General features: G+C 47.0%; 2 protein-coding genes and 1 long non-coding RNA gene across 9 annotated transcripts in view; 1 reads left to right on the plus strand and 2 right to left on the minus strand.

Annotated features, from left to right (window-relative positions):
• Nucleotides 1-8,580, plus strand: part of FAM118B (family with sequence similarity 118 member B) — a 35,128-nt gene extending 26,548 nt beyond the window's left edge. For 2 of the 7 annotated variants that reach the window (XM_084867681.1, XM_084867683.1), the window contains exons 5-8: nt 249-377; nt 2,299-2,584; nt 7,677-7,736; nt 8,046-8,580. In XM_084867681.1, coding sequence (XP_084723807.1) covers nt 249-377; nt 2,299-2,584; nt 7,677-7,736; nt 8,046-8,059 — 489 coding nt within the window. In that variant the 3' untranslated portion in view covers nt 8,060-8,580. The remainder of the gene's footprint in view (nt 1-248; nt 378-2,298; nt 2,585-7,676; nt 7,737-8,045) is intronic. The other 5 variants (XM_084867684.1, XM_084867686.1, XM_084867685.1 and 2 more) reach the window with 3 other exon arrangements.
• On the minus strand, nt 3,144-7,663 carry LOC311613617. The gene is made up of 2 exons (XR_014793489.1): nt 6,438-7,663; nt 3,144-4,733 (listed from the first exon to the last, which is right to left on the minus strand). It is a non-coding gene; the product is annotated as an uncharacterized lncRNA (long non-coding RNA).
• Nucleotides 8,581-8,827: 247 nt separating the features above from the next.
• Nucleotides 8,828-14,904, minus strand: SRPRA (SRP receptor subunit alpha). The gene is made up of 14 exons (XM_084867669.1): nt 14,656-14,904; nt 13,929-14,012; nt 13,483-13,646; nt 13,136-13,296; nt 12,759-12,909; nt 12,478-12,631; nt 11,994-12,085; nt 11,767-11,885; nt 11,548-11,634; nt 11,084-11,256; nt 10,779-10,992; nt 10,215-10,378; nt 10,034-10,132; nt 8,828-9,907 (listed from the first exon to the last, which is right to left on the minus strand). The coding sequence occupies exons 1-14, from the start codon at nt 14,770-14,772 to the stop codon at nt 9,779-9,781; spliced, it is 1,908 nt and encodes a 635-aa protein (XP_084723795.1). The 5' UTR covers nt 14,773-14,904; the 3' UTR covers nt 8,828-9,778.
• Between the last annotated feature and the right edge of the window lie 74 nt (nt 14,905-14,978).

Below are 14,978 nucleotides of genomic sequence, written 5' to 3' on the forward strand. Positions count from 1 at the left end.
GGTAGCTCATTTGGTTTAGAGAATCATCCCTAACACAAGAATCAACCAATGAATGCATAAATAAGTGGCACAACAAATCGATGTTTCTTCTCTGGCGCTCTCTTTTCCCCTCCCTCCCTCACTTTTTTGCTCTCTAAAAATTAGTTTAACAATTAACAAAAGAAAGAAGCCTAACCATCTTGCCTGTCGGGACCTTGAAACAAGTGGTCAGCCTGCCCGCCTGGTTGAGCTCTCTTTGTGTTGTGCAGGTTCTAGAGTGGGCTCAGGAGAAGCGGAAGCTGAGCGTGCTGCACATCCATGGGGTCTACACCAACCCTAGTGGCATTGTCCTTCATCCTGCTGGGTACCAGAACGTGCTCAGGAACACCGAAGTTATGGTGAGTGCTGCTCAGCTCGCTGGGCTTGGGAAAGCCTTCCTGGAAACCTCTAAGCGTGCCATTGGTCTCCAAGAGCTAACATGTTCTTTCCATTCACTCAAAGTTGGAAGGTCCAACATCCTTTCCCATGCTCCTCAGCTTAGGGCTGTGTATGCCATCTTAAAAAATGTACTCGAGGTATCAAACTGCAGGGTTTCCTTTTCATTTTACATTTTGTTTTTATTTTTTATTTTTATTGATTTCAGAGAGGAAGGGAGAGAAAGGGAGAGAGAGAAGTACCAATGATGAAAGAGAATCATTCGTCAGCTGCCTCCTGACACCCACACTGGTTATCGAGCCCACAACCTGGCATGTTCCTCAACGGGGAATGGAACCATGACCTCCTGGTTCATGGGTCCACGTTCAGCCATTGAACCACGTCGCTGGGCTCCCTTTGTCTTGATGTACAGCCAGCTGGTTGCCATCACCTTCACATATGAAGAATACATCATTATATCTTATTTTTGTTCAGTTTATTACAGTATTAACAACCCTCTCTATGCCAATAATAACTGGTATAGCTTTTTATTGACCAATCACTATTAGAATATACATCCTAAAGTAATTTTCTTTAAATGATGATGGGCTTGTACTAATTACCACACTTATTCAAACTTATTGCTCAGTGGAAAAAAATGGAAAAACTTATGGTGATCAAGTAGAGGTTTTTTCTTTGTGAAAAAATATCTTTGTTGATCTTTAAAGATCCAAATTTTAGACTTGCTTACACATGCATGTTCAAACCAAAAAGTCTCTCGCCAATGATATGTGGGAGTAATTCACTGGCCCCCAATTCTGAAAACAGTGCATAACAGGACTGAGTCACTTAGAGTGATCGTATCTACATGATGCAGCAAAAGAAAGACCAAGAAAATGTGATGTTTTCTAAAGCATAAGAGCCTTTTCGCCCCACATATTCTTTCCCTGGCATCTGTTAGAACTCCATTTATTGCTGACATTGCGTGATCCCTTAAGCAAAAACATTTTGAATGTTTCTATATTTACATACTAGAGGCCCAGTGCACAAAATTTGTGCACGGGGGATGGGGGAGAGGGCTCAGCCCAGAGTGCAAGAGGGTGCAGGCCAGGCTGAAAGACCCCACCAGTGCAGGATTGGAGCTGGGGAGGGACCACTGGAGGGCTCCAGAGGGTGTCAGGCCCATCTTGCTCAGTCCCAATCGGCCGGACCTCAGCAGCAAGCTAACCTACCAATCAGAGTATTTGCCCCCTGGTGGTCAGTCTACGTCATAGCAAGTGGTTGAGCAGCCTTAGCATATCATTAGCATACTACGTTTTGATTGGTTGAATGGCTGACTGGACAACTGAACACTTAGCATATTAGTCTTTTATTAAATAGGATGTGTATGTACATACATAGATATATATTGATCTAAGTATTGAGGAAATCTGGTGAAGAAATATCGTTACTGCTGGTCCATGGTTCCCTTTGTAAGGCAAAAGAAAGGCAAATATGTCCAAAAAATGGAAAGAGTAAGATATATTAAAGGTCTTATTGGCTTCTGGGTACATAGATCTCAAAAATAAATTGCAAGGTCAATAGACCAGTGGTAACCCCAAGAAACCCTGAATTGAGAGCCTATGACCACAATATTAGATATTGGTCTAATATTGGTACAGATCCATATTAGACCAATAATCAAGTTATAGTGATAAGCCTGCCTGGTGTGGCTCAGTGGTTGAATGTCAACCATGAACCAAGTCAGGACATAAAAAAGATCAGCTTTAAGGGCTCATCTACCCTCTTACCCCTGGTTCAGTGGCAGCCACAGTCTGTTAAGAGCAGCAGTGATGATGAGCCTGTGTGTCTCAGACACGCCTTGTGTGTGTCTTCACCGTGTCACTTTGTTTCTTTTCCTGCAAGAGAGAGATTCAGAAACTCTATGAAAACAAGTCATTTCTTTTCCTGGGTTGCGGCCAGACGGTGGATGACACCACTTTCCAAGCCCTTTTTCTGGAGGCCGTCAAGCATAAATCTGACTTAGAACATTTCATGCTGGTTCGGAAAGGAGATATAGACGAATTCATGAAGCTTCGAGAAAATATGCTGGACAAAGGGATCAAGGTCATCTCCTATGGAAATGAATATGCTGATCTCCCAGAGTATTTCAAGCGGCTGACCTGTGAGATCTCCATGCGGGGAAGGTCAGGTAAGATGCAGCTCTTCGGCCTTGTGTGTGTTGGTTATGGGTAAAGTCATTACCAAGAGGCGGACTACCACCCTAAGATTAGGAGGAGGGCGGGTCTGGTCTTCATATGGGACGAAAATGGCATTTGGATAAGAGAAAAATGCACAAAGGTAAATCCATTGCAGAAGTGGGAAGAAAAAAGGAACTCAGCCTCATTAGTTAGCAGTGAAGTGCAGTTAGGATTTAGATTTCAAAATAGAAAAGAATGATAACTCAATTTTGGCTAAGCTGTGAGGAAAGAAATACATTCATGTTGGAATATGTTACAAGTTTTTAAACCTTTGACCCAGAAATTTCACTTAATTTCTCCTGAAGAGTTAATTGGACAATTGCATAAAATATACGTTTTGTTTAAATGAAAAAATTGGAAGCAACTTAAAATTTTCACTTGATAGGAAATTTTGTAAATACTACAACATTAATTTAATTGATAAAATACAATGAAGTTATAAAAGGGAAAATGTTTTTATTGTCCAAAAATATGTCAGACATCGCTTCTCGGCCTTTTGGCTAAGATCAAGTGCAAAAATATGTCAGAGACATAATATTGTGAGTGAAGGAGGAAAAAATCACATGGTCAGTCCCATTCATACAAAATTATAGAAATTCTGTTTTTGTTTGTGTGTATGTATAGAGAAATATCTGCAATGATAGTTACTAAATTAACTGTGGTTATGTTTATACTATTAGACTTAAGGGTTTTAAAAAGATATTTTATTTCTATGTTAGCATTTTCTACAGGGATTATACATTATCTTTATAAAAACAAAAAGCACACCTTAAAATGGTCTTTGGAAATAAACATGGTATTAAAGTCAGAGATTGGGGTACCCCTCACTCACTTGACATTTTACCTCCAGTTCTAATGAGAAAGCCAAATGAGGATAAAAGGTTGTTTATTAATGGCTCGAGGCAAGTTCCCAATAACCCTACAAGATACAAAACTTTATGGTGTCAGTTAAATTGAAGTTTGCTTTTTAAAAACCTTACTTGGAATGAAGCCAAACCCCAGAGTATGGTCACTCTGACTCACCATCTGGTTCCGAACAAACTTTGCTGTTGTACGTAGAATATGTTCTTGAAAAGTTTTATGTTAATGTGGATTTTCATTGTCAATCTCAGTGCTTCTGAGAGGGCCTATTAAAAGTACAGGTATTTTAATGTAGAAAGAACTTTTCCTAAATCAAATAATCATTCCCAGCGTTTTCTCCTGAATCAAATTGCTTTGAGTGAATTCTTTGTAATGAGAAATCCCACAAGCTCTTACCACCATAACTGAGCACAGAAAACCATGTCTGCCCTTCTCCAGTAGACAGACCTTTCGGGTTCTCGTGTGTGAAAACAGCTTGCTGGTCTTTCCTGGGGGTGTGTTTTCTGCTGTCCTGCTGTGTTTGATTCTTTTGCTTTTCACCCACACTGAGGCCCTTCAGTCACTTTGACTGCTGGACACATTCTGTTTTCATTATATACCCAAACTCTTCATACTTATTGTGGTCTACATTCTGAGAGCTTCTACCCAGGGAAGATGCTAAAATTGAAAATAACAAAATCCTCCCTGGAGAGCTGTTCCTATTACACTAATTTTTTAAAATAAAAATCTCTGAAGTGACACAAAAGCTTTTGTTAGCTGCATAGGAGTCCTGTTAGCATAGCAGTTAACCAGTTATTAATAAGGAGGATGCAAAGGGAATCAGACATGGTGAAGCATGGTCAGCTGGGGAGCATGTGCCTGTTTGTTTCATCAGAAAGCTAGTTTCACCCAATCCAGGGGACCCCAGCATTACCCGGCCAAGGATCAACACCCCTCCTTCCCGCTTCTGGTACCGGTAGGGATTTGGGGGTGTGAGGAGAGCAGGGAGAGAGAAGTACATGTACAATCAAAGTCAAAATGGTTCAGGGGGAGGTGCTTGGCCATAGAGGCCTGTCAATCTAGCCTGGGAAAGGGGTCAATGGCTAGGGAGTGGACCCATCAGAAGCCTGTGGAAACTTGGGAAATTGGTTATTTTGAAAAAGCACCTGGTCCTTCCCAAGCCCCAGCTGATATAATCCCAGGGGAACAGAGTTTTCTCGCTCACCCAATTTGTTTAAGATAGTAACCATGTGGCCTTAGCTCCACATACAGGCGCCATGGAGGGGGGGTTGGGGGGGGCGAAGCTGGATACTGTAGCACAACAGCAATTGCAGCCCTGAACACAAGCTAAGCTGGGGTGGTGGGAAAGGCTGGATTGGATTACAATGGTCAGCTAAGTTTGTGATTTGAAATCTGGTAGAGCAGTTTTGGGTTAAAAACACTTCATTTCGAGACAAGTGAAACTTATCTGTCATCCTTGGTTATGTTTTGAGTTTCTGTACATGTGTACTGATGTTGGTTTGTTTAACACTGAGCATTTGCTATGTACCTGGCTTTGTGCTGTGGACTCACTTTTGCATAGTGAAAATTACTTGGGTTCAAAACAGTGGAAGATCTTATACCTTATTTCAGAAAAATTAAGTAATAAGGAAAAGAAAAATAATTCTTCCATAATTCATTACCACTGCACAAGCAGTTATTTGGATATATTTCCAATTAACAATATTTCATAGATGTAAAAAAAAAAAAAAAGTATACACACAGTCTTGGTACTTTTTCTTTTTATTCAATGTCATCATATAAATTCCTATGAGGCTACAGGTTTTGTTACTGGTTCAAGGTTTGAAGCCTGATGCTTCAAAGGCCAATAATCAAAAACGTCAGAGTTTGGAGTAAGGAAAGGTTTATTGATCAAGAAGGTGCCAGCTTGGGACTCTTTCCTCTCCCCATGTAGGAGTCTGTGCTGTGAGATTCTTAACCCATCTCCACGTGGGTGTCTGCACTTGTTCTTCAATAAAATTTCCACCTTTGCTATTAAAAAGAAAAGGGAAAAAAATGAAGGTGCCAGCTTGAGAAGATGGGGATTAGGGTTAGATGTAATCTTATAGCTTCCGCAAATCCCTTTTAAGAGAGCCCAGAATTTAGGCATCTTTTATGTCAATGGAAGGGAGGAGGGGCAAGGCAAGAGGTAGCTGAGGAGCCTAGACAGCTAGTTAAACAGGGATCCAAGGAAGAGCATGAAATCTCTGTATCTCTTTGTTCCTAGTTGGTCCATTGAACACTGCCTGCCCCACTCCTGCCATCTGAGTCCACTCTTGAGGCTCCTGAAATATTTGATAAGCAGTCATTATTTTGTAGATATTTCCCCATCTCTCTTTTTTTTTTTTTAAATATATTTTTATTGATTTTAGAGGAAGGGAGAGAGCTAGAAACGTCGATGAGAGAGAAACATCGACCAGCTGCCTCTTGCACACCCCCTACCAGGAATGTGCCCGCAACCAACGTACATGCCCCTGACCAGAATCGAACCCGGGACCTTTCAGTCTGCAGACCAACGCTCTACCACTGAGCCAAACTGGTTTTGGCATTTCCCCACCTCTTTACGGAAAGGTGCCTTCTGACCAGGGGCTGTTCTTGACAAAGCTAAAGCCTAATTCCTCTAGCAGAATTCCTCTAGCTAATTAGCATATCCATAGCAGGAACTATAAGTTTGAAGGCCACGGGAGAAATGCTAGCTAGAATTAAAATAGAGATTGTAACATTTTCATAACCACTATTTTGATATTTTTAAAAAATTATTTTAGAAACATGAATTTGTTGTCCCAGTTATTTATGCATTCATTGTCATAACCACTATTTTGTTTAAAATAGGTTTTTGTTGATTTTGAGAAAGGGAGAGGGAAACATTGATGATAGAGGAACATCAGTTGTTGCCTCCTGCACGCCCCCCACTGGGGATCGAACTGCACTTCAGTGCACATATATGTGCACAGAATGATTCCCACCCAACAGAGCCCCACGGGCCAGGGCCATAACCACTATCTTTTTTTTTTTTTTTTAAAGCTCTTTTTTTTAAATTCTTTTTTTAAATATATTTTATTAATTTTTTACAGAGAGGAAGAGAGAGAGATAAAGAGCTAGAAACGTCGATGAGAGAGAAACATCGACCAGCCGCCTCCTACACACCCCCTACCGGGGATATGCCAGCAACCCAGGTACATGCCCTTGTCCGGAATCGAACCTGGGACCTTTTGGTCCGCAGACCGACGCTCTACCACTGAGCCAAACCGGTTTTGGCCATAACCACTATCTTTAATGGCTGTTTTATAACCCAGTGTGTGTGGCTGTTAGTTTCCCTAGTTATTTCCCTATTATGCAGCTCCTAATTTTTTTTTTTTTTTCCTTTATTGTAAGAACTGTTGCAATGAAGTTATTTTCATTCATATAGTTTTTCCTTTTGCAGGTAATTTCCTTAGGATAATTACTAGGTCAAACGGCATGAACATGTTAGATTGATAAATGTTGCTGAAGTGTTTTCTAAGAGGGAAGTAGCATGTATGTTTTAGAGCTGTCTTTTTTTTTTTTTTCCCCATATTCTTTTCTCCCATGTGTCCACTTCTATACTTTTTCCAACGCCATTTTCTATCCCAGTGCTGACCAATAGGATCTTCTGCAATGTTAGAAATATTCCATACTTTTTGCTGTCCAGTACCATAACAAGTCACATGTGGCTGTTGAATATTTGAAATGTGGTAGAGGAACAGAATTTTTAATGTGAAATTCAGCCACCTGTGGCTGATGGCATCATATCAGAGAGCACAGATCTGACCCAGTTTGTACTGTGGGAGTATCTGCTACTTAGCACTCTTCTACTTGGTTGAATTTGCTCATTTGCATGCTGCTCCCCACCCCTGGTCAGACTTTCCCCCCTTAACTTGGCCTTCTAAACTAGTTAGGGACAGTAGACACACTCTGCCCTTGTAAACGTTTTATTTACAAGCAGTGCCAGTGCACACACGCAGGGGCCTTACCGTTCCTGTTATTTAATACCACCACTTGAAGACTAACCTAGTTTATTTTCCCTGCCTCGTCTCCCGCTGTATGCGTTCATTACTAAGTAATGCCATCCTTTAGAACCTGTGCTTTCATTTCCCTCTGGATGGTTGGTGTTTAACAGCTGACATTGATGTTCACTCTGTTTAGCAGGTGTGATGAGAGAAGGTCACCTAAATGGCTCATCGGCAGAGCACGGTGAAATAAGAGGTATACTATTTCCTGTTCTACTGTCTGCCTGTTCGTCAACAGAAATGTTCCTCAGACCTTGGGGAGTAATGACTTACCTCTGCTACCTGGGAAAGATTCTTTCTTTTCTTAAAATATAATTTTATGTTTTTAATTCTTTATTGTTTCCAGTATTACATAAGATAATTTTTCTACCAAGTCTGTTACAAGATGCCTGTCTTTTATGTCTTGTCTTCTACAGTAGGTTAAGCTGGACTTAAGTACCTGCAGCTCTATATGTGTAAACCTGTTTATGAACCTCCGTTCATTCTCTCCCTTCTCTCTCCACAGACCTCAGTACATGAGGGCTACTCAAGTCACCGACATCAGACCAAGCTGTAAGGCCCTATCGTGGACAGTTTGATAGTAAACTTACAAGAACCCAGCACAACTCCGAAAAGAACCAAAACCCAGAAGTTGAAGGCTGGGGCTACGTAGAGGGGTGGCAAACTTCCTACCTTCATCCTTCGTGCCGACTGGTTCTTGGTCTTTTGTTTTGTTGTTTCCAGTTCCTGGTCGTATATGGCCTGTTCCGGTTTGAGAATACCCAAGTGACAATGGGACCTAATGCAGCTCCCCACCCACCCCTGGGCCGGACGTACCTGTGTCCACGCACAGATCTGGGTGGTGCCCACTGAGCAGGCTGCGCCCTGCATGGACTCGGGCTGTGGATGCCGTGGCTGCTGCCGTTTTGTACTCTAGACTTGGTTTTTCACTTCAGCTCAATGGCTTTTTCTAAGACAAGACTTGAAGCTCTAGTTTTCTAGATCTCTTACAGTGTACAGTATTTTACATACCTGAGCTGTATTAAAAGCTTGTTCATTTACCTCAGGGCTCTGGTTCTAATTTCAGTCACTTTTGAAAATTAACCTGCTAAGTAAGGTACCAACAAGCCTAATTTTTGTCCCTCAATTTAAAGACCTTTCCAGGGGAGGGGATCTCGTTCTCAGGAGAGCCATTTTCCCAGGTTCCTCACAGCATCCATTCCCGCAGCATCCCTTATCATAAACACTAGTTAGCATGACGTGGTGTTGTAGTTTTGATTCCTATATGAAATAACTCCGAGACTAAAAGGCGATTTACTTATGAAATTTATTTTCTTATATATAAATTATGCATTTCTCTGGGCAGACAGCCTTCACCTTATTGCACTAAGCACGTCTGTAATACAAGCTACAGGACAAGTCTCAACGAGAGGTTTGTGTTTGACGTAGCACTTGTCTACCAGGCACTGTAGAGAGGAGGCGGAGGAGCTGGGTCCCTCGGCGTGAAGAACGGGGAGGGGCACCTGATACCTCCTGACAGGCAGTTTTCTCCCAGGAAGGGGAACATGCAAGGCTTACACCTGGGTTCCGGGCATGGGGGAGAGCTGGGAGGCTGAGAAGCCCAATGCAATACTGCAGCTCGCCCCCTTTTCTCAGGGATGAGGCGAGGGGGACTCACCTTTTGCTCATTGTAACAAATCCCTCCGGCCTAGCTGACACTCGGGGGAAACAGGAGGGGATCTTCACAGAATTAGCAGCAATTAAGAAGAGGCTGTACAATGCCACAGTGTGGTTGGTGGGTGTTGCCCAGGCCCAAGGACCTGAAAGCCATGTAGCCAGGGAGAGGTGCCACTCAAGACCCAGAGCTGGTTCTGGAAGTCTCTTCATCTAATGGAGCTGGGGCTTCAAACTGCTTATGATGCTCAGGTGTCCCCATGACGAAACTAATTAGCCAAGTTCTGGTGTTGGATCTGACCACTGGTCAAAGCTGTAGTGAGACCAAGTCCATAGGCAGCGTGGTGGGTAGAACCACAGTGGCGGTGGGCATGGGCAATGGGCAGTGATGTAACATGATTAGGCCCTCCTTGTGGATGGAGGCTGGATTGAGCAGGGAGTGGGGCTGGGGGAGCTGCGCGCCAGGAGCGGCCTCACTGCCTCTGCACTACACTGAAGACAAGTTGCTCACACTTGAATGCACGTTCTTGATCCAGGAACGGGGACTTTGGGGGAAGCGGTGATTTGGTTTTGGGCAAGAGCATGTTAAGCCTTCATGAGGGCAGCCACCACAGCCTTGGCGTTGAGACTGCGTAGGTCGCAGTAGGTCTGGCCAGTGCCCACAAACACGATGGGTTTGCTTGTGATGTAGGTCATGGAAATAGCAGCTCCCACCTGAAGAGGAAAAAGGGGAACCCAGTCAACTCCAGGACCTTCCTGTGTACCCCAAGTCACAGAAAGCTTCGCAGCTAATGCAGCCTCAGGTCCTGCCCTCCCAGTCCCACTGTGTCCTGTATTTACCTTGTCATCAATGGTATCAAATTTGGTAAGGACAATGCCATCAATGAGCCGAGGGGTTTGAGCCATAGAATGGTCAGCCAAGGCTCTGTTGAACTTGACCTGGGAAGGAGAAATGGCATGTGAGTGTAACAAGTCACCTTTCCACCCAAAGCTGAGGCTGGAAAGAGAACCACGCCCTCACCAGCTGATCCACGGCCTCATTGCCTACTAGGGCCTCGCCCACAAACAGCACCAAGTCGGGGGTGTTGACAGTAATGAGCTTGGCCAGGGCAGTCATCAGAGGGGCATTGTCTTGCATGCGGCCAGCTGTGTCCACCAGCACGACATCAAAGCCTTGGTTGCGTGCTACAGAGAGAAGAGTGGTCAGCTCAGAACTCCTGGGTTGTCACACTTATTTCCAGCGTCCTCTCGGGAAGTCCTAGCCTGGCTATGTTAAAGGTCTGTTTCCTTTCTTGGGCTCTGGATCTGGTTACAAGGTAGTGTGAGAAGACAGTCTATACTTGGCCCTCCACGCATAGCCAGGAAAAGGATGGCAATGCCATAGAGGTGACCAATGAGAGGTTTCTTGGGTTGGGCCATCCCAGCTTTGGTTGCAGCTACATCCATTCCCCAAAGCGGATCATGGCAAGTCACAAGTCCTTAAGTTGAGCCTAAGTTGGTAGTCGGGTGACCCTGATCCTCAGGATATTTTAAGGGAATCCAAGGAAGGGGGCCCAGACCAGCTCCCACACACTCTGCTCCGTACCAAAGGCAATGGCTTCCATCGCGATGCCGGCAGCGTCTTTGCCGTAGCCCTTCTCGAACAACTGCACCATGGTGCGGCCGCCGTGGCTCTCCGGGGGGTGTAGGGCACTCAGGCGGCGCGTGTGTGTGCGCAGCTGCTCCACGGCCCCGGCACGGAACGTGTCACAGGCGGCGATGAGGACACTGAAGCCGTTCTCCAGCAGCCAGAAGGAAATCTGCAAAAGCGGCAAAGGAGACTGTCGCCTAGAACCCGAGTTGCTGCTGAGACGGGGAAGAAAGGTCAGACAGATGGGGAGCTGCACTGACCTTGGCGAGATTCGTCGACTTCCCCACTCCATTAACCCCGCAGAAGGTGACAACGTAAGGGCGCTGATGACGCTGGGCGTCCATGATGTCCCGGAGCATGTCCACACGGCGCTGTGGCTGCAGGATCTGTACCAGGGACTCTTGCAGAGCTTGCTTGACTGTGGAAGTCACCGCTGGAAGGGAGGAGGCGGTAATGTACCCCAAGAATGCCCAACACCTTTCTGAGCTGAGGGAACGAGGATCTGGATGATACTAGGATCCTGCCCCAGGAATCCACACCATACCCCACGACACTGTCCTAATAAACACTTCCCAAATATTAACTCATGTAATCCTCTTAGTAACTCTTCAAGTCTCAGTTATGTAATAACAGTTTAGAGCTTAAGAGATTTGCCAAAAGTCACTGAGGCCCACGCACTGGTATACATAATGCCCTGCGCACATTGGTTGAGGCCGATACTTACTGCTGAATGTCCCCATCACCTTCCCTTCCAACTTGTTGGCCACGGATTCACAGAGTTGGACTGCAATGTCTGCTGCGACATTCTTAGCTGGGGGGGAGGGGCGGTGTGTGAATGCCAAGTCAAGTCACCAATTCTTACGGTACAGCTAGGAAACTAGATGGTTCCACCCTCCACCATCCCTGCCCCACGTGCACAAGCCCACCTGTTCCTAGAGCTTACCAATGAGATGATCACGCATCTTGTCCAGCACAGATTCCATGTCTTCACGACTCAAGCTCTTGGAACCCACAAGGCCCTTCAGCATCCCAAACATGCCACCCAGAGTCCCCTTGGCAGCACTGCAGGCACAGGAGATTACGGGTTCACATAAAGCCGGTGGGCGGGCAGGAGTCAAGCCTCACCCGCTCGGGAGCCACACACACCCTGCACCCCCTGCAATTCCCTACCTAGGTTTGGTAGGGTTTTGAGCAGCCCCTTCATCATCGGAGCTGCTGCAGTCCAGATCCTGAAGCTGCCCCCCAGGCCCAGTCCCTCGAATCTGCAGGGTTTGGGGAAAGGAGAGAGGATTAGGAATTCTAAAGGTTCTGAAGGGGAAAAGCCCAGGATTCGCCCTGTCTACACTGCTCAGTCTCTTGGTTTTGGGAAGAGACTCATCTTCTCAAAGAAATCCAAGGTACTGCCCTCCTCTCTACTTCTAATTTTTTTTAAAAACTTATTTAAGAGAGAGGGATAGAAAGGTGGAAACAGCAATGAATGAGGAACATCATCCATCGGCTGCCTCCTGCACACCCCCTACTGGGGATCGAGCCTACAACCAGGACACATGCCCTGACCGGGAATCAAACCGGCGACCTCTAGGTACATGGGTCAACAACCGCTGAGCCACACCGGCCGGGCCCTCCCATTCTCTTGGCCCCTGTTGACTCTCACCAAGTTGATGTCCTCAGGCGGGGCAACCTCTGGGGCCCCATTGGTGGTGGGAGCGCTGTAATCCAGGTCTTCCTTGTTAGCACAGCCGCCCAGCGCCCACACCCGAGGCGCTTTTTTGCCCTTCTCCTTTGGAGCATCTGACTTCGAGGACTTGCTGAAAGGGTTACGGCACAGGGTTACGGTGGAGAAGCAGGAGGAGAAACATCTCCCCAAGATCCAGAGACAAAAAGGCCCTTGCCCTCCAACACGGCTAGGTTATGGCAAAGGTTAGAAACGCTCACCTGGACTTGTCTGCGGCCTTCCCGTGTTTCTGGATGAACTCCTCTCGCTTCCTCCGGATCAGCTCCTCTTTGGAAAGTTCTACCCCATTGTCAGCCCCCACGGACTTTTCTGCAGGGGCTGCTTTGCTGGCAGTCAAAGGGACATCAAAACCTGTTAGGAGAAACTTCACTGGAGAAAAAGGACCAGATTCCAACAAAATAGACAATGGGTGGGGGGGGGGGGGTGTTTCCAATTAGGAGCAAACATTTTGGGGCTCACAAGCACTGGGAATGACAGCAAGGGTGGGGGACACTGGAGTGAGAGAGACAGGGGACCACTTCAGTACGAAGGACCACATGGAACTTCTCATGCCCATATGTCCAAGGAGCTCACCAACCTTCCTTCTTGGCCCCCTTGTTTTTTTTATTCTTTGCTTTTTCCTTGGGCTTTTCACCCCGGGTCTCAATCATGGATCTCACAGGTTTCTTGGCCTTTTCAGAATCTTCAAACTTCTTCATGGTGGTTGGAGCCCGGATCTTACTGCTCTCCTCCGCTTCACTAAAGCGAGAGAGGAGGGTTCGAGTCCAGAGAAAGGGTCCCCACCCCAAGAGGATCACTTAGAACTGGGCAGCAAATTCAGAAGCATCTTTCAATAAACACTTGAGTACCCCTGATCGGGCCTCAGGAAGGGAGGGAGCTCAGCAAGCCACGGAAATTAACTTGTGGGGAGGGGAGGCCTCTCACCGGAGGAGCCGCAGAAAGTCATTTTGGAAATCAAACGTGCCGTTCAATAGACTTAGGGCGCTTTGCTGCTGGATCTCGGTGCGGTACTTGTCCCGAAAGAGCCGGTGCACGTCATCTATCAACTTGTCCACGTAGGTCAGCGTTAGGATCTTCTGAAAACCAACCTGTTCGGGGACAGAAACAGAGCCAACAGATCTGCTTACGTGCCATCCCAGAACAGAGGGAAGCCAACTCAACCCGGGCCTCCAGATTGGCTAAGCCGCCTGGCAGGTGTCCCTGACCTGAGGGGTGGCCAAGCTCTCCGACTGAGCCCCCGAGCTTCTTCCCTTTCCCCCCACCCTTGTCTTCTCCTATAACACCGTCTGCAATTAGCCAGGTTTCGGTTCTCTGAATAATCAGGACTCTGCTGAGAATGCTCTCGTCCCTCCAAAACCACCCCCACTTACCACAAACACCAGCTCAAACTGGTTGTCCAGTTTATACTTGAGTGTGAGGGCTTCATGGGTGAACGAGTTGTTGCCTCCCCTTTCCTGGAAAGAGAGTATGTCTCCGAGTTCAGAATATTCCCCCCAGAAAACCCAGTCTTGGGGGCCCCTCAACGATTACCTTTTGGGAAAGAACCAAGCATCCCCCCAAAGCCAAACCTGTCCCAGGACAAGAGGATGCTGGGGGCACTGTCTGTAACATCCCACCGGGGAGAAGAGGAGATACCGTGGGGGTCGGAGGGAAGAGGGCGAGAGTGACAAGACACCTGGGAGGGAGCCCGATGGGAAGCAGTCGTCATAGAAACAGTCAGGTCTACTAGCAGCTGTAGACTGTGTACACTGTCTACAGCTGTACAGGTTTAAAGGTGTTTTTCCATCCCTTATCTCACCCATCCTTGGACACAAGAGAAAACCAAGCTGGCAGGAGCGAACCGAGGGAACGATGGTTAAGTCTGGAGAGGCGCCTAATCCAGCTAGAGTCCCCCCAAAGCGCAGGGGGAGGGGGCGCCCCAAAGTTGCAGGCGGACAGGAGGAAGAAGTGGAGTCCCGGTTCCCGGCTCCCGGCCAGTCTCGGGGCGGTCAGGGTGGGAGCGAGGCGCGGGGCCGGTCGAGGGAGACTATGGGTCAGATCGGGGGTGATGATAGTGGGGGGAACGAACCCGGAGTCCTGACCCCGCGGGGGCGGTACCTGTAGCAGCACGGAACGAATCAACGCGTTGACGGGCCCGGTGCAGGAGTCGCTCACGCCCTGGAAGCACCAGAGCACGAGCCCGCCCTTCGAGAAGATGGTGAAGAAGTCGAGCATGGCGGCAGCAGGAAAGGAGCCCGGCCGGCGCCGGGAGCTGAGGCCACGATCGCCCCGACTTCCTGCTGCGCCAAGCGCGGGACACGTCACACCAGCGGCCCCGGAAACCAGCTCAGCCGCACTTCCGCTCAGAGCTCTGGGATTCCCACCCCCCCTCCCGCCCCTCCCACCCGCCTCCGCTGGAGGGCGCGCAGCAATGACGGAAA

This window comes from Pipistrellus hanaki (assembly GCF_964339955.1).
Source record: "Pipistrellus hanaki genome assembly, chromosome: 19".
In the NCBI taxonomy this organism is placed as follows: domain Eukaryota; kingdom Metazoa; phylum Chordata; class Mammalia; order Chiroptera; family Vespertilionidae; genus Pipistrellus; species Pipistrellus hanaki.

Bases quoted from the DNA above. Each gene is read 5' to 3' on its own strand.
- SRPRA (XM_084867669.1), bottom strand. From the start codon at position 14,772: ATGCTCGACTTCTTCACCATCTTCTCGAAGGGCGGGCTCGTGCTCTGG. The intron at 12,086-12,477 runs GTGAGAGTCAAC...CAAACCCTGCAG, and splicing joins CGCCTGAGGACATCAACTTG to ATTCGAGGGACTGGGCCTGG. The intron at 9,908-10,033 runs GTAAATACAGGA...TTTCCTCTTCAG, and splicing joins TTGATACCATTGATGACAAG to GTGGGAGCTGCTATTTCCAT.